Source organism: Bubalus kerabau, chromosome 15 (assembly GCF_029407905.1).
Source record: "Bubalus kerabau isolate K-KA32 ecotype Philippines breed swamp buffalo chromosome 15, PCC_UOA_SB_1v2, whole genome shotgun sequence".
NCBI classification, from domain to species: domain Eukaryota; kingdom Metazoa; phylum Chordata; class Mammalia; order Artiodactyla; family Bovidae; genus Bubalus; species Bubalus kerabau.
In genome coordinates, this window is record NC_073638.1 from 48977931 (window position 1) to 48991776 (window position 13846).

Consider the following 13846-nt stretch of genomic DNA (forward strand, 5'->3'; position numbering starts at 1 on the left):
CTAGCTGAGAAAAGAAGAGACACTAAAGGCAAAGGAGAAAAGAAAAGATATACCCATCTGAATGCAGAGTTCCAAAGAATAACAAGGAGAGATAAGACAGCCTTTCTCAGTGATCAATGCAAAGAAATAGATGAAAATAATAAAATGGGAGACTAGAGATCTCTTCAAGAAAATTAGAGATACCAAGGGAACATTGCATTCAAAGACGGTCACAATAAAGGACAGAAATGTTATGGACCTAATAGAAGCAGAAGATATTAAGAAGAGGTGACAAGAATACACAGAAGAACTATACAAAAAAGATCTTCATGATCTAGATAACCATGATGGTGTGATCACTCATCTAGAGCCAGACATCTTGGAATGCAAAATCAAGTGAGCCGTAGGAAGCATCACTATGAACAAAGCTAGTGGAGGTGATGGAATTCCAGTTGAGCTATTTCAAATTCTGAGAGATGAGTTTGTAAAAATGCTGCACTCAATATACCAGTATATTTGGAAAACTCAGCAATGGTTACAGGACTGGAAAAGGTCAGTTTTCATTCCAACCCCAAAGAAAGGCAATGCGAAAGAATGTTCAAACTACTGCACAATTGCACTCTTTTCACATGCTAGCAAAGGAATGCTCAAAATTCTCCAAGCCAGGCTTCAACATTACGTGAACCATGAACTTTAAGATGTTCAAGCTGGATTTAGGAAAGGCAGAGGAACCAGAGATCAAATTGCCAACATCCACTGGATCATGGAAAAAGCAAGAGAGTTCCAGAAAACATCTACTTCTGCTTTATTGACTATGCCAAAGCCTTTGACTTTGCAGATCACAACAAACTGTGGAAAATTCTTCAAAAGATGGGAATACCAGACCACCTGACCTGCCTCCTGAGAAATCTGTATGCAGGTCAAGAAGTGACAGTTGGAACTGGAAATAGAACAACAGACTGGTTCCAAATCAGGAAAGGAGTACATCAAGGCTGCATATTGTCACCCTGCTTATTTAACTTATATGTAGAGTACATCATGTGAAATGCTGGACTGTATGAGGCACAAGCTGTAATCAAGATTGCCAGGAGAAATATCAATAAGCTCAGATATGCAGATGACACCACCTTTATAGCAGAAATTGAAGAAGAAGTAAAGAGCCTCTTGATAAAAGTGAAAGAGGAGAGTGCAAAAGCTGGCTTAAAACTCCACATTCAGAAAATGAAGATCATGTCATCTAATCCCATCAATTCATGGGAAATAGATGGGGAAATAGTGGAAACAGTGTCAGACTTTATTTTGGGGGGCTCCAAAATCACTGCAGATGGTGACTGCAGCCATGAAATTAAACGATGCTTGCTCCTTGGAAGTAAAGCTATGACAAACCTAGACAGCATATTAAAAAACAGAGACACTGCTTTGCTGACAAAGTCCTTCTAGTCAAACTTATGGTTCTTCAAGAAGTCATATATGGATGTGAGAGTTGGACTATAAAGAAAGCTGACCACTGAAGAATTGATGCTTCTGAACTGTGATGTTAGAAGACTCTTGAGAGTCCTTGGACTGCAAGGAGAGCCAACCAGTCCATCCTAAAGGAAATCAGTCCTGAATATTCGTTGGAAGGACTGATGGTGAAGCTGAAACTCCAATACTTTGGCCACCTGATGTGAAGAGCTGACTCATTTGAAAAGACCCTGATACTGGGAAAGATTGAAGGCAGCAGGAGAAGGTGCCGGCAGAGTGTGAGATGGTTGGATGGCATCTCCAACTCGATGGACATGAGTTTGAGTATGCTTCAGGAGTTGGTGATGGACAGGGAAGCCTGGCATGCTGTAGTCCATGGGGTTATAAAGAGTCAGACATGCCTGAGCTATTGAGCTGAACTGAACTGAACTGAACTGAGATTTGCACACAAAGAGAATGTCATGTATACATGAAGTCAGAGATTATGGTACTATGTTTATATTGCGCAGTTTCCAGAAAATCACCAGAAGCTAGGAGAGATGCAAAATACAGGTTCTTCTTCAGAGCCTTTAGAAGGAATCAGCCCTGCTGACACCTTAATCTTGGACTTCTAAGCTCCAAAACTGTGACACAATCAATTTCTGTTGTTTAAGCCACTCAGCTTTTGTTACGTTGTTAAGCGAACCATTGCAAACTAATATAACAATTAATGCATTTTTATACATTATTCTAAGACATCATCTGTAAATAATTCACTTAATATGATCCATTAAATTTTTTAATATAGTTCTAAGAAAATTGTTCATCTATATATGATCCTACAGAACATACATGCTTAATGTTCCAAATACCCAAGAAGTGATCTTTTCTTTATCTGAGAATAGATCAATACACTGTGGAAGAAAATCAGGAAGAAGTCAGAAACAGCTCCAAATATAATTAAGTAATTTTTGTCAGATAAGTCAATGAACTTCAGTGATAGAAAAATGTGTGGCTAGAACAACTGTGTATTTGTATAAAAACCAAAATGCAATTTAATTCCTACCTCATTATAAAACCTCTTTATTTGCAGTATAGTATAAACTTAAATTTAGAAGCTAAAACTATAAATATTATTGAGAAAAATTGATAGGATAATATTGTCATGAACTGAAGGAAAGCAAAGATTTCTTAGGACACAAAACAGAGTTTGAAGAAAAAAAAAATCAGCATTTGAACTTCATCAAACTACAAAAGATACAAAGGTAAAAAAGAAACCCACAGATGAAGAAAATAATCACATTGTTTGTATCTGAAAAACAAAATCTCACAATAGAGAGATAAAGAACTCATTAAAATCTAAGCCTGTGATTTAAGAGACACTTCACAAAGGGAAGTAAATGAACATCTAGTACATGCATGAAAATATGCTCAACTTATTATTCATTAGGGAAACGAAAATTCAAACCACAAAGAGATACAAATACAAAGTCATCAGAATAACTAAGCAAAATGCATTGGCAACACTAAGTGTTAAAAAAACTGTGGGGCACCTGGGGCCCTCAGGCACTGAGGACAACCCCATCAGGAATCTTTTTGGCTACTTCTAACAAAGTCAGGCATATTTTGATGAAGCAGGTCCACTTCAAGTTGCATACACCAAATAATTGGTTAATACTTACATCAAAAAGTAAGAATATCATAACTTTGTGATTCAACTATATTTCAGTTGAGAAAAAGAGCATATTTAAAGTAGCTGTGTACATAATAACAGCTAAAATATAGAAACCCAAGTATGAGTCAATCAGAGATTAATGAAATTTTGCAACATTTGTCCAATAAAACACTACTTAGTAAAGAAGGGAAAAAACAAACAGCTGGGCAAAAAGTATTTGTGGAAATAATATTGTGGAATTTCAGAGTTCCAGGATAAAGACTGGAGACTAAGGCTTTAAAATATGGAACTTATCAACTTCAAAAGAAAGACAACATTTAGTTTTAGGCTACTTAGGCCTAGTAATGAATGTGTGACGTTTGTTTAATAGTTTCTCTGTGCCAGGTTGTACTCTAGAGGATTCTAAACTGTATAGTTTTGTATTCTCTACAACAACCCAATGAAATAGTTATCAACCTTCTCATTGTACATGTAGAGAATCCAAGGCACAGAGAGGTTAAGGTTTTAGATTGTAGACACACGGAACCAGAATGCTAACTTTACTCTCATTCACTGTATTTAGGTAAACCTTAAAGCGTTCAAAGAAAATTATTTAAAGCCTAGTAATTTTGTATATATAGTCAATCTATTAACAAAGTGTAAAAGGAAAAAAAAAACAGTCATTTTACACTGGCAGGACACACAGAAAATTTATCATTTAAGCCTCAAATCCATATTTTTCTGATTAACATTGAATTATGTATTTTAGCAAAGAGAAACATATGTGCAGAAAAGTTCAACAACTGATTAGAATTGTTAACTAAGTATAAATTACTGAAGGGTGCCATGTAAAGTAATCTCAGGAAAAGAGCATTCCAACATGCCTTTAAAAGTGCAGAAAAAAAAAAAATAAAAGTGCAGAATGTATTAAAGTCTTGCGCAAAATAGGGCCTCAGAGCAGAACTGTTGTCAGAAATTCCTGATTCAGGCCTGCCCTCAGACCTAATGAAAGAGAATTTTCATTTTAACAAGAGGTTTAGGATGTTTGTATGCTCTTGCAATTTTGAAAGCTTTTAGCACCATTAAGAATAATTAGCAGAAAGTCATTGGTGAGATGATGCTGAAATCTTGTCTTTATCCTCCTAGTGAGCAAAATGGAAGATAATTTGAATGCTAGTGATATGAGAAAGTTTTCCCAGAAATCCATGGTCCAATGTAAATTAAACAAAATATGACATATTGAATCAAAGAAAATAATTTATTTTGTTGAATGAATGCTTTCTTTTACAGTGATACGTGTTTAGTTATGTAGAGTAATGTCATTCTTTTTTCCTAGTCATAGTATATATTTTAGATTCTCTGTTGGATAACATGTATTTAAACACATCAATCAAAACTGACTTGCTTTAAAGTTCAAATAAGTGAAAAATGAATGTATCATATTTTATATAGCTACAAGAGCATATGTAAATTAGGGCTGAAGGAAGGGAGAAAGATAACAATTGAGGTATGTAGAAATAACAAAACATACTAACTGAGCAATAATAGGAAATGAATCACTCATACATGCAACAGTATGGATGAATCTGAAAAGCTGTATTCTGAGCTAGACACAAGGCTCAAGTTTTGGAAGGAAAAATAATAATATAGAGAGAAAGAAATTAGATCAGGAATTGCCTGCGTGGGATGAAGGGTGTGTTTGAATACAAAGAGGCAGCAAAAATCTTTATAAAGTGATAGAAATGTTCTATATCTTAATTGGGCTGGTACCCACACAGGCATTTATGTGAGTCAGAACTCATTCTACTGGGGCTTCCTAGGTGACTCAGTAGATAAAGAATATGCTTGCAATGCAGGAGCAATCCCTGAGTTAGGAAGATCCTCTAGAGGAGGGCATGGCCACATATCCAGTATTCTTGCCTGGAGAATTGCATGGACAAAGAAGCCTGGCAAGCTACAATCCATAAGGTCACAAAGAGTCGGACACAACTCAAGAGACTGAACATACATGCATAAACTCATTAAACTATGTCTTACAAATATTTGCATTTTATTGTTTCAAGTTATACTGCCATAAAATAATTTTTAAAGGACAAAGAGAGAGAATCAGAATTATTTATTGATTTGCTAATAAGGGGATCATGGTTCCTCAGAACTCTAAAATTTAGGAATTCTGACAATGGTCCTTCAAAATTCCCATTCATTTCTGAAGGCTTCTTTAAGCTCCATTAGCTGTTTCTCTTGTGAAAAACAAATACTCCTGATTTCTTTTAAAGCACCTTCATCTGATGTTGGTTTTAATAACATAAAAGCCTCTATTTTAGGACTTTCTTCACCATTGGCTTTGACAAGAGAGTAGTGCATGAGAATAAATACAGTAAATGTGACACATACGTTTATCACCTTGATTGTGGTGATGGTATCAGAGGGATATGCCTATGTCCAAACTCATCAAAATGTATGCATTAAATATGTGCAAATATTTGTATGCTTCATACAACTCAAAAAAGTTGAAAAAAATAAGAAAAAAATGGACATGTAGTTTTTAATATACCTTAAATTTTTCATTTAAAAGGAAATTGAATATTAATAAACAACAAAATTTTTAGTGACTTTCTTACTACCTTCAACTCTACAACATTTATTTTCAAGGAGATGCTCCTTCCTCAATTTTTTTCCAAAATTTGATTTGAAATCAGTTATTACCAGAGCATCAGCAAATTTTGTTAAGAGAAACCAGCATTTAGTCTACCTAATTCTCAGTATTAGCAGTCTCAAGATACTGTGAGCAATATTATGTATGGCAGCAATGTTATGTCTATATTTCCAAACATTTCTGGAAATTATTACGGAGTCCCTAATGCTCTCAGATTGTCCACGCTGCCCCCCTAGGCTTTGGCACTGAATTAACATCTTCTGTATAGTTTTACTGTTACTTCAATTACTTTTTTTTCTCACACTGAAACTAAACTTTTCAATCATGAATAATTTTGAGAAATACATAAAGGTGCAAAAAGAACATCAAATTCCACAAATCTCAGTACTATCATTAAAGTTATAGCATTTGGATTCATTTCCTGAATCCATTTCTATGCACCTATATTCCTTTTTAAAATTGAAATCAACCATACGGGCAATCTTTTTTCAGTTTCACATTATATCTTGATCATTTCCACACCATTACACATTTTGAAAATACAGTATTTAAATGATAAATAACATTCAATTGCTCATTACTATATCTGGTTTCTTATAAATCAATATTTTAATGTTTTCCTGGTCTTATTTTTATAAATAATGAATCCATACATGTCTTTGTACATCATTTTTAACATTCTATTACTATAAATAAATTAAAAGCTTGGGGAAAATACAGAACTTTTAAACAGTTTCCATGGAAATTTCTAAATTCCTTTATCACAAGGTATATCAGCTTATCCTTCTACCAACCATTCAAAAGGAAATGTCATCTTGTTTGTCCGTGGAAGATGATATTCTTTTCAGATCTTCACAAATTTGATAGGTGAGCATGTCTTTTACTCTTTTCTTCTGATGATGAACATAGGTCAACCCTGTGTTCATTATCGATAACCTCTTTCAGAGAATCATATTCAAGTATATCCTGAAAATTGCCCCTGTTGCTTCAGGATGATGGCTATTTTCTAAGTCAGTTGTTCATATGATCTTCTGACAATATGCAATATCATGTTGCTGCTGCTACTGCTGTTAAGTCGCATCAGTTGTGTCCAACTCTGTGCAACCCCATAGACGGCAGCCCAACAGGCTCCTCTGTCCCTGGGATTCTTCAGGCAAGAATACTGGAGTGGGTTGCCATTTCCTTCTCCAATGAATGAAAGAGAAAAGTAAAAGTGAAGTCGCTCAGTCGTGTTTGACTCTTAGCAACCCCATGGATTATAGCCTACCAGGCTACCAGGCTCCTCCATCCATGGGATTCTCGAGGCAAGAGTACTGGAGTGGGTTGCCATTGCCTTCTTCATGCAATATCATGTTAAGCCTTCTATATTTATGTCCCCAGACCAGTGGGGTGACTGGGATGGTTATATCCCTAAGCTTTGACTCAAGGGTCTTTTCTACAACATCCTTGAACAACCCTGTCCATGATCTGTTTGGTTCTAACTCCATAGATGATGGGGTTGAGCGTGGGAGGTACCAGGAGATAGAGAATAGCTAACATGACATGTACCATTCGGGGCACTTGATATCCAAAGCAGTGGGTGAGGTAAGTAAAGAGAGCAGGGACATAAAAAGCCAAGATGACTTGGGAGGCACATGTGCCAAAAGCTTTGAACTGGGCTTCACCTGAAGGTAACCACAGAACAGTTCTCCAAATCATCACAGAGGATACACTGATGACAATAACATCAAAGCCAACCACAGAGAAGGCTGCAAAGAGCCCACATGCATGATTAACTCTAGTGTCAGCACACACCAGCTTCATTACAGCCATGTGCTCACAGTATGACTGGGGGATGATCCAAATGGGGCAGAAGCACATCCTGGACACCGTGAAACAAAAGGGACTCACTCACAGAAGCTCTCTCATCATCATACCTGCCCCCAGTTTACCCACGACAGATGGGGTCAGGATGCTAGAGTGATGCGGTGGGAAGCAGATGGCCACGTAACCGTCCAAGGCTATAGCCATGAGCAATCCAGACTCCACAGAAGAAAAGGCATGGATGAAGAACAACCGGATGAGGCAGGCATGGTATTCAATCTCATGATTGTGAAACCAGAATATGGCCAGCATTTTAGGTTGTGTGGAAGTAAGGACCAGGTCAATGATAGCCAGCATGGCCAGAAAGAGGTACATGGGCTCATGCAAGGTGGGATCAGTTTGGATTACATGAAGGAGAGTGATATTGCCAACTAGAGCCACAACATACATGGCACAGAATGGAAAGGCAACCCCAAACTGGGAATTCTCCAATTCTGGGATCCTAAGGAGGATGAAGGGCACAGGATGAGAAGAGCTATTCCCTAAAATCAACCTCAGTGGATGGTGAATGTTTCTCCACTGGGAAGGTAATCTACTCCCTTCAGGGGATAACATTAAAAGCAGTCATGATGATTATTTATAATATTTTGGATGGAATAATTGAACAATAGAGCAGCTGGAGTTAATGTTAAACCAGAATATTTTCAACTATCTTAATAAATAAAAACTTGCAATATAAAATAATGCCACTCATTATTATTTATTCATATTTATATCCATGCAAAGAGGGTCAGAATATACAAGCTACATTAATAATAATATTTCATGAGTAATGTTTTATAATATTTCATAAGAGTAATAGCTTTTTGAAAATAGAATCTGTGAAAGGAAAACTATCTTGACAAATAACATCATAATATTTTTTCCCTTCTTTTCAATTTAGAACTGACAACTCATTTGTTTAACCTAAGCATAGGTCCCTTCATTCCTCTTGAGAAGTCCTTCCGCAGGGAAGCAATTGGCTCACTACACGACACCACAATACCCCTTCGTGGTGGACCCATGCTCTGAGGATGTGGGGAGCAGTGATCTGCTCTTCCTTTCTGGCAGGGAGAGGGCTCCTACTTCTCCATGAGGGATGACTATGCAGAAGACCCTGTCATCTCCCTGCTGATATGTTCTGAGACCCCCAAAGCCAAGGACCTTACCATGTAGAGACCCCAGGAGGAGGACTGGACTGGACATTCGCTCTGACCCCTCCCAGGACAGGGCTGATGTCTGGGAGGTGGAGCAAGCATTCTAGGCAAGGGCACCAGCCTGGCAAGGGGTGGAATCAGGCCTCCATCCCATGTGCCTTGTCTTTCTTTGGACTTCATGCACACTTTCACTGATCAGTTTGCAACTGGTCAAAGTTGTTCAAAGTCAGAATGCACTTTAGATTTTACATGAGAATCTCCTTTGGTAGAAATATTCAGATATATATTCAGACAGATGACCAGATAACAAAGGCTGAGGTCTATCAATAACAGGCTATATGCTGTGGTCTTCTGCTTCTGAATTGAAACAATGATGCAACACTTGGGGCACATTCCAGGTTGGATGCCAGTTTGAAAAACTCTTTGACTTAAAGGCAGATAGTCAACCTCAGTTGACTTTTTACTGATATTAATCAGTATCAGTATACTGATACAATACTGAGTATTTACTGATACAGTAAATACTCAGTGTATTTACTGATAATGAATTAGTTTTAACTCTAAAACAATTACCATGGGGATTTGGAATGGATGATAACTTGACTCAGCAATTGTGTACCTGTAATGAATTTAGGCTATGACTCTTACTATTTGGAAGATAAGCAAACTTTTTTTTTTTCCCTGAAAAAGTCAGATCTTAAATGTTTTAGACTTTGTGGGTCATATGATCTCTGTTGTAACTTCACTTAGCCAAAGCAGCTACCATGGTCAATATATAAATACATGAGTATGGCTGTGTTCCAATAAGAGTTTATTTATTAAAACAGGCTGCAAGTTAGATTTGGTCTGTAAGCTATAGTTTTCCAAACCCTGTCCTAAATGATAAATTTTCATATTGCCATCCTTAAGCCATGTTCTCTTTCTAGCACCTGTGTATGCCATAGAATAAGAGTTTAATAAAGGTTTGCTGAAGAAAATAACAAATAGAATTCATTATTCAGTAGCAATGGGGTCATTAATACATTGACCACATCTTAAAAAGGCTTCCCAGGTGGCTCAGTGGTAAAGAATCCACCTGCCAATGCAGGACTCCTGGGTTTGATCCCTGGGTTGGAAAAAGCCCTTGGAGGAGGAAATGGTAACCCATGTGAATATTCTTGCCTAGAGAATCCCATGGACAGAGGAACTTGGTGGGCTAGAGTTCATAGGTTACAAAGAGTTGGACATGACTCGAGCGTGCATGCTCACACGCACATCTTAAAATGGTCTGTCAGAACCCTCTACTTTGACACCAGGCCCACAAGATGGTTGTGCACTTTTTCATACTAGCCGTTGCCCTGCTGACCAGAGGATGACTTTGTGAACATCATCCTCTGCCAGTATTTGATGGAATTATTTGGGTTGAGCCTACTGTTTGTTCCAGTTGGTGACTCTTAACTAAGAGTTAATGACTCGAAAAATTCATCTGGAGCTCACCTACCCAACACTTTTTCACTATTCAATCTCACTTGACCTGAGTCTTTGACAATTCTTAAATTCTTTGATTAATTCTTAACTCCTTTATAACAGAAACATGTAGGCAAGAAAGATATCTTTTCAAATCTCCTTTAACAAATCTATTGACAAATGTTTTATTCAACCTAACCCAAAGGTATCTAATAGGGGTTTCTGTAAGACATGTAATAAACCTAGCTTCTTTCTGATTTTTCCTTAGATTTGTAACAATTTGAGAGAAGTGTGGCTCTGAACTTGTCTTGCCATCCTTAAGCCATGTTTGGAAGGCAAGTTTGGAACTAGAAAATCCTATTTAGATAATAGCTATAGATTTGCTCAAAACAAACAGTCCTATATGGAGTATGGTGAAAATTCAGAAATATACACCCATTATCTGGGCACTAGGGCTTTGTTTAATCCCCTTCTGCCTGTCCTGGTCTTCCCAAATTGTCACATATTCTGTTTGAGGTAGAAGCTTTCTCCCAAACTCCTTTTTGCCTCCTGTATGTCATCCCCTCACTTGTGAGGATGTAGTCACTGAGACTCAGTGGCAGCAGCAAAAGCACAAGTTGTACCATCTTCATCAGGTTGTACCATGGGCACTGGTGAAGATGCTGGCCAGAGATACAATTTATCAAACTGGATAATAATCTCTTTGATTAACTGTGGAAGACATTGCTATTTTTGTAGATATGCCTTTACATTTTATTGTTCCTCTCACAAAGACTCTGCATCTGCATTTAAAATGAGAAAAATAGAGCTGAGGCTAGTTACATGATTTGCCCAAGACCACATAATAAATTTGAAACTGAAAGTGAAAGTTGCTCAGTCATGTCTGATTCTTTGTGACCCCATGGACTATATAGTCCATGGAATTCTCCGGGCCAGAATACTGGAGTGGGTAGCTTTTCCCTTAGCCAGGGGATCTTCCTAACCCAGGAATCGAACCCAGGTCTCCTGCATTGCAAGTGGATTCTTTACCAGCTGAGCCACAAGGGAAGCCCAATAAATTAGTGCCAAGTGCATAACTCCACACCCAGTGATCTTGGTGGTCCACACCACTGCCTCTGCTAGATAGTGATTGATTGGGACACTCACTCTGGTAGCACACAGAAGAGATTTTTGCCTGCCCTGTTGTGAAAAAGCCAGATACAAAGGGGGCCTGCAAATTATAGGGAAATCTGCATTTGAACGCAGAACTCTGCTTTTCATTGAACTGCTTACCTCTATAACAAGATTCCAGGTTGATTTTCTGGCATCTCTGGGTATAGACTGTCTTCTCTAGGATGGCGTCTTTATTGCCTTCTGCCCATGAGCCTTAATAGAAAACTCACCTCTTCTGTAAACTCCTTTAGGGGTGGTGACTCTTCTCAACTAGGGTTCAGCTATTCATATGCTGTAGCCCCTTTCAAAAACAGTTTGTCTCCACTGATTCATCTATTTTCCAGACTCTCTAATGTCTTTGTCACAGACCAAAGTTCCCTCAAAAGAGATGCCTCTCAGCTTCCTCATTCTATTCTGCTGATTCTGACTTTCAGATCACAGTTTCTTCCCCGCTTGGGTGGATAATGGAGAAGCAACGCTGACCTGTCACCCAAGTCTGAAATGGGAGAGAGGAGCCCTAGAGAGGTGCCTGTCTTTACTCTCTGCACTTTTTCCTGAATTCCTACAGAATCTGGTGCCTGCACACTGACTCACGAAGAGAAATAGCAGTTCAATCCATGTTGCTCGAGCCCAAAGGGATAAAGACCTAAATGGGATGAGATTTAGCTAATGAATAGCTTCAGGGAAGTTGAGACCCTGTTTTTGTACTTTGGGGTACTTAAAACTAAGACCCAGAAGAATAATTCTGGAGTAGTACGGGGTTCAGATCCAACCTCCCTCCTGGAGGGTTTGTGTATGGAGGAGCAATTTGCAACCCCCTGAGATACCGCTCCATCCTTACTAGCTCCAGAGTTTTGCATATTGGGTTAGCATTTGCTTTTAAGAGCATTCTCCTAGTTCTTCCCCTCCCTTTCACTTTAAAGAGACTCAAATACTGTAATAAACACCTGTTATCCCACTCCTACTGCCTCCACCAGGACGTCATGAAGCTGGCGTGCTCTGACAATAGAGTTAACTTCTACTACGGTCTGTTTGTTGCACTCTGTATGATGTCAGACAGTATGTTAATTGTTGTCTCCTATGTGTTTATTCTGAAGACTGTATTGGGTATTGCATCTCACAGGGAATGGCTTAAAGCTCTTAACACCTGTGTGTCCCACATCTGCGCTGTGCTCATCTTCTATGTGCCCATCATCACCTTGGCTCTCATGCATCGCTTTCCCAAGCATACACCCACTGTGGCTATGATTCTGATGGCTGATGCATTCTTGCTGGTACCACCCTTGATGAATCCTATCTTGTATTGTGTAAAAACTCGGCAGATTAGAGTGAAGATTCTGGAAAAATTGGAAAAACTGGGTCTGAAGTCTAAATGATGAGGCAAAGGTGGAAGTTCCATTTTCTTTACATCAAATTCTCTCAGGAGTAGGACAACATTTCTTTCAAATAGGAGCTGCTTCCATTTACTTTAGAGTCCTTAATTATATTAGCTAATTCATTAAGTAATCAATTAATATCTATCATGGATGTCACACACCACAGCTTTTTGATATTAAGGAAGAAGAGCTTACAATTTATAAAGTAGGTAGTGATCCTGTTGTTGTTGTTGTTGGGGGAGACTGAGGCCATCTATCCTCAGGTAAAAGAGTAAAGAAGACATCTAACCTCAGAGAAGCTTGTAAGTAGGAGTTCAACTATAATTGGGAGAATTCTGCAAAGTTCTGGACCATTTAGCATCTTTATATTTGCCTCTTGGCATTTGATTCCTCCTTGTGATTTACATTAAATCCTTTCCAATGTGATTAGGTTTGTCTAAGTAAGTTTTCTTCCTTGCTAACCAAAGGGTGGTACACTGATGTGCCTCAGCAGCATCTGGGAAATAATAAGAATCATAGGATCTCATCCTTCTTCAAGCCTACTAAGTCAGAATCTGTCTTTTAACAAGATTCTAGGTGGTTGGTGTGTACATTAATGACTGAAAAATACAAAATACTTTCCTGGAATAATGTGAAAAGGAAACCTAGAGAGTGTGTCTTTTGCTAAAGCCAATTTGGAGGGAAAGTGTAGGAGGAAATCCTTGGGGCACAAAAGATGACCTATATACATCATCAACATTCATACGTTTCTCTCATTGATGCACTGTGAATTTACACAAGGAAAGAGTTATGAATGATTCAAATTTAAAAGTCTCTTCAAGATGAAATACTTCATCCATTGTATATGCTTGGCAGGTGTATCTCAATTTGAACTAAAATAATAGTCTAAATGGAAGGGTGTGGGTAAAATGGCTAGCATAAAGAAGTGTAATAAACATTAGAGAACAAATTATGGTTCCAGAAGTTATTAATATCTCTATCCCCATATGTGCTGTTGAGAGGAGAAAGAACATTTAAGTTCTTCCTGAAACTTATCATTCAAGTTGGTGTGGAATGATTTTCAGAGAGAGAACGGTGCTATGAGTGGTAATAGTGAGCCCTGAAAACCAAAGATGTTACAGGATTGATGTGGGTGTGGCCA

The 13846-nt window shown here is 38.1% G+C and overlaps 1 protein-coding gene and 1 pseudogene across 1 annotated transcript; one reads left to right on the forward strand and one right to left on the reverse strand.

Moving 5' to 3' along the window:
* Positions 1-7154: 7154 nt before the first annotated feature.
* Positions 7155-8599, reverse strand: LOC129627792 (olfactory receptor 52R1-like; annotated as a pseudogene).
* A 67-nt stretch (positions 8600-8666) lies between these two features.
* Positions 8667-12705, forward strand: LOC129627795 (olfactory receptor 51A4-like). The gene is made up of 3 exons (XM_055547299.1): positions 8667-8746; positions 11674-11786; positions 12134-12705. Exons 1-3 carry the CDS (start codon positions 8667-8669, stop codon positions 12703-12705), a joined length of 765 nt encoding a protein of 254 aa, XP_055403274.1.
* Positions 12706-13846: the final 1141 nt, after the last annotated feature.